The 9,948-nt window shown below is 31.1% G+C and overlaps 1 protein-coding gene across 5 annotated transcripts in view; it reads left to right on the top strand.

Moving 5' to 3' along the window:
- Window positions 1-9,948, top strand: part of LOC106876481 (syntaxin-binding protein 5) — a 433,849-nt gene that overhangs the window by 370,617 nt on the left and 53,284 nt on the right. For 2 of the 5 annotated variants that reach the window (XM_052976465.1, XM_052976467.1), the window contains one exon: window positions 4,574-5,384. The exons of 1 other annotated variant lie outside the window; for it this stretch is intronic. In XM_052976465.1, coding sequence (XP_052832425.1) covers window positions 4,574-5,384 — 811 coding nt within the window. Of the gene's footprint in view, window positions 1-4,573; window positions 5,385-7,634; window positions 7,780-9,948 lie in introns of all 5 variants that reach the window. 2 more of the 5 variants (XM_052976466.1, XM_052976468.1) reach the window with 2 other exon arrangements.

Here is a 9,948-nt window from a genome sequence, read left to right as displayed (position 1 = left end):
ATATATATATATATATATATATATCTATATATATATACATATATATAATCTGAGAGTGTTAACATTTATAAACTTTAAATATCCAGAGTATGTTAACTCTCTCTGATACTGCCAATCAAAAGTTTGACAAACTTCAAAATTATTTAATTAATTTCTTAAGTTATGAAATTCTCAAGTTTAATCTCTGCTATAAAAGAAAAAATACCATTAAAATAGTAATGATTATTTGTTCAAATAAATCTAAATCTTCTTGACCTAGAAATAAAGATAAAGTTTTGGTGATGCCAACTCTTCATTTTGACAAAAATTTCATATTTTTCCAGCAGAAAAATTCAAAATTACAAATTTACCAAAATTCTAAATTGTCTGTACATAATCTGATTAATTGATCTTATGAAATTAAGCATTAAATTACTCAACATTTTGTTGGTTTTCTTTTTTTTCTATTTAGATGTATTAGTTTTTTATAATATCAACACAATAACAACATCAATTGTTAATGACATCACATCTGTATTGCATAGTGTAACGTAGATTATAATATATTATTGATATTTTGGTAACCTTTGCTCTAATTGAATAATTCTAACTATAAAAACAAGATGACCTATCTGTAGAAACATTCTTGACATTATCTTATCTAAATAATGTTATTTATATATTAATAAAAATTCTTATCTAATGCTAGAGAAATCTTTTAGAAAACTTACATTGTTTTAAAATATACATATATTTTCTCAAATCTTTCTTTACAATTTAATATACATTGCTTTAAGTTTTCTTTAAATTTTACAAAATCTCTTTATATTTTCATATTTCAAGTTTATATTTCTTCTTAAATATATTATTCTTTAAATAAAAATAATAATCCAAACAGATATTGGAATCATAATATTATATACCATTCATAAATTAATGTTTATTTTTCAGTTAAATTTATGTCTCTTTAACTCAATTTTAGCTTTGTTCAGTATAATGTTAAATGTTATGATAATAGTTTTAATTTTACAGTATCTCTTAAAATATGATTCCACTCTAATTATGCAATGGGTAAATGTTGTATCCTGAAATTTGTCTAAATTACAATTTTTATATTAAATCAAAGAATTCAATTTGGGGAGCCAAACAATATATTTCACAAAGGATTCCTAATTTTAACACCTGGAACAGTCTATCAAATATAAATGCCTATTTCTAAAACAAAATCTATTTTATATAAATATGTCCTTTAGCTATATGTTAGCAAGTTAATAATAACAGTACCCAAATCACAATTCAAAAATTATTTGAAAAAACATCATCCCTTTATCAAGGCAGCTAAGAACTGATGTTATTTCTCAGCATTTTATTGGTAGTCAGCCTCATGCTGATAGCAGGTTTCTAAGGATTGCTGAAGATAGAAGATTTAAGCAATTCTTCAATGGCAGTTTGGACTGTGTAGTTTGTATTGCTACTCTGAACGTTATTTATATTCCCAGCTTCCCAAGAACTAACTTCCACAAACCCTTGTCTTTTTTCCATTGATATACACAAAAATGGGAATGTACATGTGTACATACGCAACTCTGTGTGTGCATATAATATACATATATATATATGTATGTATATATATATATGTATATGTATGTATATGTTACCCTACCCTTTGTACATCCTCCGACCCTTGCTTTTTTTAATTTCATTTTTGTTCATAGTGCTTGGATTTGTTTTAAAATCTTGCAGTTCTTGATCTGAATGTTGTTAGAGATTTATTTAAATTTCTTTTCATTTATTCTATAGCAGTCAGCATGAATTATGAAACATTTATTTCTTTTCGATATTTTTTTAATTCTATTAATTACCTGTCTATTTATTTTAGCTATTTATTGCACTTTATCAAATCACACTTTTTTATATTTCTTTGTTATTTTTTAAACCACTGATTTCATATTTGCTCTTTATAAGCTTGCTTATGTAATTTTTGTTTGGGGCAATATATAAATCTTAATTGCTGTTAAACCAGAGAAATGATCAGTTAATTTTTTTCTTTCTCACCAAATTCCATGTACGTGTGTAGATGGCTTGATTCTAGCCAACTCTGTATAGTATCTATTTCAAATGATAGAACTCTTAATTTGGTTTTTGGCTTTATAAATACATAAATAGAAAATAAGAAAAATTATTAACTGATAACATGTTTGAAATATTTGGTTCATAATTCATAGACGCTCAACAAATTAAAATTTTTAATTTATTATATCTTAATGATATAAGCTTTTGAGAAAACTCAGTACAATAATTCTGCACTGCCAGTATAATACTGCTGGTGTAAAACTTATTGATATGTTAATACATACTTTTCTTTTTTGTTCATATGTACTCTTTATCATAATGTTTTGCACTTTAAGAAACTCTTTGGAATAATTTTTATTAGTTTAGAATTGGATTTCTTATACATTCAGAATGCAAGAATGCAACACTTCTGTTTCACATGCTTGCTTATTCCTTCATATATATATAATTATATATATGTATATATTCACTGAATCACTCTTTTAAAAACCCTGTTCTCTTTATTTTGTTTGTGTTCATACATTTTTCTCTAAAATGCATATATTTCGAGAATTATCTCAAAATTAGAAAAATGAACTTGAAAAAAAATTAGTTTCAGAAAAAATACTTTGAGAAAGAACAGATAAGTTAAGATATTGACTGGAAAACAATGATAGAAGGTTGGGATGGGGTTTTTGTTTACTTTTTTTTTTTTCAGTGTTTTCTTTGTGTTTTTTTTTTTTTTTATAACCATAATCTAATACTTGTTTGTATAGAAAATATCAACAGCTGTTTGAAAATGTAGGAAAGTGATATTAATAATTGTCAAACTTCATTCAGCCTTCATGATAAAGTCAGATTGTTTTGACTTTGTGTAATCTCAATCAATTTCAAGTGTTTTATAGGAAAGCAATAATATTGAAAAACAATTACATCAGCAATCAATACCACAAAAGTTCAAATTTAGAAAGTATGAAACACATGAAAAGTTTCAACCAGTGTAACTATTGTTGTTAACCTTTCAATTCAACAACATTGAACTGTCAGATTATCGATTAGTAAAACTGATTAATATATTTATTAATTCTCATTTCTATATCTCTTACATGAGCTTCAAAACAGATTAAAATATGCATACTGCATATATTAATCTTTCATATCCTTTACAGTCTTCACTTACTGTAAATATAACCTTGGGAGTTTAGTGCTTATCTCAAGGTCACTTTTGTTTAATTAAATTATTTGACTGTGTTCACTTAATTGGTTAAGTAGCACTCTGTCAGTTATGACAGCAAGGGTTCCAGTTGATCTGAAGAACGGATTAGCCGGCTCATGAAATTAACATGCAAGTGGCTGAGCATTCCACAGACATGCGTACCCTTAACGTAGTTCTTAGCATGACATAGAATGTGACAAGGCTGACCCTTTGAAGTACAGGTACTCCTCATTTTTGCCAGCTGAGTGAACTGGAGCAATGTGAAATAAAGTGTCTTGCTCAAGGACACAATGTGCCACCAGATTTTGAACTCACAACCTTACAACCGTGAGCTGAATACCCTAACTACTAAGCCACATGTCTTGGTTAAATATTGATATAATTTGGTGTTTTTGAACCATCTGTAGTTTTGGTTTGTTTTGTTTGTTTGTTTTTCTGCATATATCACAGTTTGTGTTTGCGAACAACAGCTTCATTGGCTAAAGGTTCCCAATGTGCCAATCATTGGTTCACCGTATTTTTAGTGGGAAGAGTAACAAGTGCAAGTCTGGCTGACTCAGATGAAATAAGTACCAAAAGTATTTTTGTTCCATGCACTAATTATTATTTCCTCCTCAATGTATGAATATATCTTGTGCTTCACAACTATACATATATATATATATATATATATATATATATATATATATATATATATATATATATATATATATATATATATATATATATATATATATATATGTATGTATGTATGTATGTATGTACACATATGTACTTGCACAAACATATATGATAGGCATCCACATAGTTACCATCTACCAAATTTCATCCACAAGGCATTGATCAACTTGAGGCTATAGTAGAAGACACTTGCTCAAGGTGCTGTGCAGTTATATCCAAATCTACAACTACATGGTTTCAAAGAGAGTTTCTTGCACCCGTGTTGTTCCATAAATCTTCATATCTCAGACAAGACCCACTTGGATTTCATTAAAACTGCATTTATCCAGCTGTATCCTATGCTAATTCCAGTATCATATTTTTATATCTTCAGTCTCCATCACACACATTTAACAACTTTACTTGTATTCAATTAACAAACAAATTAATTAAAATAAATGAAACAGCACCATAATGAAGTATTCCTAAGGTGTGTTATATTATTATTTGGGAACAACTATATTTCTAATTGACAGCTTCTCATGAAAACATTTGCTTTCTTTTTCAATTTTTAGATAATTTTCTAATCTATGCATTTGTTGTCTGTTTTATTTTTTTTTTATCCTTTTTCATCTTAATTTTCTTTTTTCCTAATTTGCATTTTAGTTTGTACACTACTCCCTTATTTTCCAGTCCCTCCTCCCCCTGGCAAGTCATCCTCGGCCTGTGAGTAGTGGCTCTACTCCCTGTGGTGGTGAGGAGGAGGAGGAGCAGCAGCTGGTGCACCACCTCCCCCACACACAAACACCTCAAGTAGCCATTGAACCAACTCCGATGACTACCAAAAGCTACTTATCAAGTGAGTCGATTTGCGAAAAAACTGACAGCACAAAAGACAACAACGAGACTTGGACAATAATTGAGGTAGAAACAGAACGGAGTGAATCGCAGACTGAAGAATCAGTCAGCTTTCATGTAATGCCACCAGTGAAGACGGTACCACATCGAACAAAATCAAACAAACTGCCTAAACCAAGTGAGGCTGTGACGCCAATAAAACGCTCCCCATCAGAGTCTAATATTAGAAAACGGAACTCTCCTAAAGATGATGATTCTGTATTTTGTAGTAGTTCATCTAGTCGAAACCTTCATGAAAATCGCAATTGTATATCAAGGGAAGCTTACTCAGATGTAAATTTAACCCAATCTATTCCCGACACCAATATTACTAGTCCCGGTGCCAATTGCAAAGACTCAGAAACATCAATACTACGAAAAATGAGCTCCAGTCTGAAAGCCTTATCGATTAAAGTGAAAGGCAGCTTGCTTGATGTAGGACATGATACTCGTAAATATAAGCCCCCTCGACGTTTCGGTGATATTGGCAAAGTTGATGTAATTGATCTCACAAAGGAAAATGAATCGTCTCACAAAAGACACATGAGCCGAAGTGAAATATTCAAGGGACTGTTTGTAGGTATGTTGTGAAATATAGTTGAACTTGAAGGTGACTACAGTTTTTATGCTTGCTAAATTTATTCACCGCTTGACTTTCCTCCTTTTTTCAGGGTGAGAGCGCCACCTATTGCTTGTCATAGCAAGAATTGCGATAAGTTTAACCACTCTTCTAATCCTAGTTTACTTGTACTAATAGCACCAAAGGCCTTAGACGTGCATGCAGGTTTTGACCTCCCCATCCCATTGGCAGGTGACTGTTTGCTTACATAGCAGCTGTTGGTAGTCGATGCATGTACCTGCTTTGCCACTAACCAAACTGATTACCCATATAGTAGTACTTATATAAGCTAATTCTGTGGTTTTGTCCTCCAGTAAGTCACACATAGCAGAAGACAACTGCCCGTTTATCTCTTTCATAAGGGAACAGCTATGTTACTTATGGGGGTAATAAATATTAACTTTTTTTTAATCCACCCACTACACAAAAAATATCCCTCCCACCCAACAAAAAAAGCTTAGCTCAACATCTTTATCTTTTTTTATCTCTAAACACCCACTTACGCATTATATATATATATATATATATATATATATATATATATATATATACATAGTGTATATATACACACATGTATATAGATATATATCTTGTGTCTTAGGAGAGTCATTATACCAATACTAATAAGCACATCTGCTGCTGTGTGTGTTTATTACTATTGGTGTAGTAACACTCCCAAGACAACAAGATTTGTTTCAACATGTGAATTCACATCAAGAATCTTCCAAACCCATTACAAAAACAAAGCGTATATATATATATATATAACAGTCTGACAAAGCCTAGCAGACTGATTCTTTGAAGTCAGCGTCACCCCACTTCTTGTAAAAGTGTAATATATATATATATATATATATATATATATATAACTAGTTGGGAAACAATTGCCTCCTTTATCAGCCTTTATATTTCTTTCCTTGGTATCACAACCAACAGGCTAAAACAATTACTCATAGAAACAAACCAGTTTCTTTCAAAACCTGATAAAATCCATTCTCTTCTTCCTAATTGTCAGCCAACATTCCTAGTTTATGATGGATTACATAAGCAACAAAGCCATTACATAATTATATTCACAAATTTGTAGTTTGGGCTGCATTCGGAAAATGTATACTAGTTATTTTGTTATGCAATTTTAATGTTATGTTTAGCAATGTTTGTTCCATTGTGTGGAGGTGGTTTCACTCAAGAAAATATCTCATACTAAACAGTAATTGATGGAGATTCATAAGAATAGCTTCATTCTTTCTGCCTCCATTTTAGTTTTTCTTTTAGCAGTTTTTGAAATATACTAGTAATTTTAAGATAAAAGTGTAAATAATGGAAGATTCCAATGCTTCTTAGATTAAAACGGAGATGGTGGAAGTTAGTTGAATTGAAGGGAAATAACTTTACTTTAATAATAATGTCCCACTCTTTTTTATCCACAGCATGGGTGGAGGTGTAGTTAGTGGATTTTACTTCAAAGAAAAATTTTAAGAAGATGGATAGATAATTAGTTCAGCTACTTAATTAAAAAAATATAGTATAATTAGATTATGATTTTATTGATAATTATTCTATTGATTTTCTTGATAATTATCAATTTGATACAATATAGAATTGTGGCTGTCAGCCATCAGAGATTTAAGTTTTCTTAAAAATTAATTCACCATTTTTTGGTGGGGGTGGGATTTTGGCAATGGCATACAATATAAAGTATTTAAATATTACATATAATGTGTGCATATGTATATATGCTCCCAATAATCTCCATATTAAAGTAGTCCCCTGAATATTTATCTCTTTTTTTTTTTTTTGAAGTCATATACAGATAGTTAAAAATATTTGATTAGTGTTTTGAAATTCCTGTCCAAATTTTAAGTAAGATATTTTCTTAAATTCTGAATACACAAGAAATTGGTTTAATCATGTAAAAACACAAAAAAATGGGAAATTAGATTAATTGTTAATCAACAGGGTATTCAGGTTTGGACCCCTAAATAGGAATGCTTAAAAATGTAACTGTCCGCTGAAAGCCGCTCCTTTAGCTGGTTATCAGTATTTCTTTCTGTGTTTGGCTTATTTGATGACTATAAAGGTAATTAGTTGTGGCGGTGGTGGTGGTGGTAGCAATATTTATGGGTTTAGTTAAACAATTAACGAAGCAGGGTTTCGCTAATAATAGCTTTCATTAATGCCTTGCTTGAATTTTTTTTCACTTAATTTTAGATAGAAGCTGCTTCTCCCAGTCCCAGCCCAAAACAAAAGAAACAGCATCCACACCCAGAACTGAAGCGGACAAAGTCGCAGGCGGCTAGCCGCAAAATTCAGAAGGCTCAAAGCAACGCATCATTGGAGGATAATAACGGAGGAGGTGCTACTATTATTATTACTACTACTACTGCTCAGTTGCAGCTGATTGCTAAACGTCAGACTATGTTTTCTTAGCAAATTGCTACAATCCTAGATCACAACATTATAAATAGCTCCCTACCAATACTACATCCTATCCCCCCTACCCCCAGTCTTTTTATATTGGAACTAAATTATAGTTTGCATCTGTTTACAGGTTTACACACCAAATAGCAGAATGTAGTCAACCTTAATAACCACACCCCATTTCCAAATTAATTCAATTGGTGGAATAACTTTGAGAAAATTTTGTTGAATAACAACCTTTTTTTTTTGGTGTTTTTGAAGAAGAAAATCATTTGTATTTCTGTTACAGTTGTCTTAGTTAAAAAAAAAATTAGAAAAATTTCCCACAATGCATTATCTCAGAGTAGATATACATTGTTTTAGTGTTTAACAAATTAATTAATTAAGAACATGCATATACAGCATGTGTTATTCTTTGATTTAGTGTGTTTAATTAATTTGTAACACACACATATATATCTCATGTTGTTTATATTACTTTCCTTTTATATTAGATTAGCCAAAAAGTCTGTTTGGCTTGTTTTCTGTTTTAAGTGAAAATAAGATACAAGTTTTAAACACAAAGTAATTTATTCAATCAGTGATATGACTACTGTTTTGGTCTAGTATCTTCTGCCACTTTGTGGGCAGATTCATCTTTCCCTGTTTAATGAATTTCCTGTCTTTACGGGCGAAATCTCTTCTAGGTGAATTTTTACATTCTCTTCAGAATTGAAGGTCTGTCCATTCAAAAAGCTGTGAAGAGACTGAAACAGGTGGAAATCTAAAGGTACAAGATTAAGTGAATATGAAGAGTATAGCAAAACTTCCCAGCCAAACTCCAGTAACTTCTGCTGTACCTGTAAAGTAGCATACAATCTGGCAATGTCATGATGAAAGGCAATGCATTTACAATCAGCAAGTGCTGGGTGCTTCTGGTAGATAGCTGCATTTAATTTATCCAGCTGGTCTCAGTACACATCTGAATCGATGGTCCTGTCCATGAGAAGAAGCTCATAAAAGACAGCACCCTTCCAATTCCACCAAATTGAAATCATAACCTTCTTCAGATAAAGTCTTGTTTTGAAGGTTGTTTGTGGTGGTTTGCTGCACTTCCCCATGATCATTTACACTTCTTTAAGATGGCAAGCTGGCAGAATGGTTAGCATGCCAGGCAAACTGCTTAGCAGCATTTCATCCGTCTTTACATTCTGAGTTCAAATTCCACCAAGGTCAACTTTACCTTTCATTATTTTGGGGTCAATAAAATAAATACCAGTTGAGCATTGGGGTCGATGTAATTGACTAGCCCCTTTCCCCAAACTTTCAGGTGTTGTGCCTACAGTAGAAAGGCTTATTATACAATCCAAGGTCATTACAATATTATTTGTTACATTTTAAAATACAAATTGAAAGTAGTTTTTTAATTGCATCCAAAAGTTGTGTCTCGCATAGGTTGCCCATTGAATAACTTCAATATAATTACAATGAATTTAAATATTGTTGTTAGAAATTTCAAGAATGGAAAATAATTCCTTTTTAGGAATGGTGAATCTTGAAGCAAATAGAGCTATGAATGAAAAGAAAAGGATAAAAATCCTTTCTAAATTATATAGAGTCATAGGGTTGGTTTCCATGGTGTATTTATTCCCCACCTGGACAGGATGCCAGACTATCACAGGGTTACTCCTTTTTGCCTGCTGACTGGACTAGAGCAGCATGAAATGAAGTGTTTTGCTCAAAAACATAACACATCACCCAGTCCAGAAATTGAAACCACAATCTTATGGTTATGAGTCTAACCAATAGAAAAAAATCAAAGGCTGCTCATGGACATATGCAAGTTTACAGGAGACATGAATTTAAGTTCCACTGGAATCCTTCAACTTTTTTCTAACCAAAAAGTTTTTATCCCAATATTAACATGTTATTATTGATAGCTCTATTTGCTTCAAGATTCGCCGTTCTTAAAAAAGAATAATTTAGATATATTAGTGATAATATATTATATAATACTATTTTTTGATATAATTTTATACAAAGATGTTTTAATATCAAAATTCTTTGTTTATTCCACCAATTACTTATTTAAATTAATGGTCACTCTCCACACAAAGGTAAATAC

Source organism: Octopus bimaculoides, chromosome 24 (genome assembly GCF_001194135.2).
Source record: "Octopus bimaculoides isolate UCB-OBI-ISO-001 chromosome 24, ASM119413v2, whole genome shotgun sequence".
Taxonomy (NCBI): Eukaryota; Metazoa; Mollusca; class Cephalopoda; order Octopoda; family Octopodidae; genus Octopus; species Octopus bimaculoides.
Note: the sequence above shows the minus strand (reverse complement) of the source record. Positions and strands in the feature narration are given on the sequence as shown.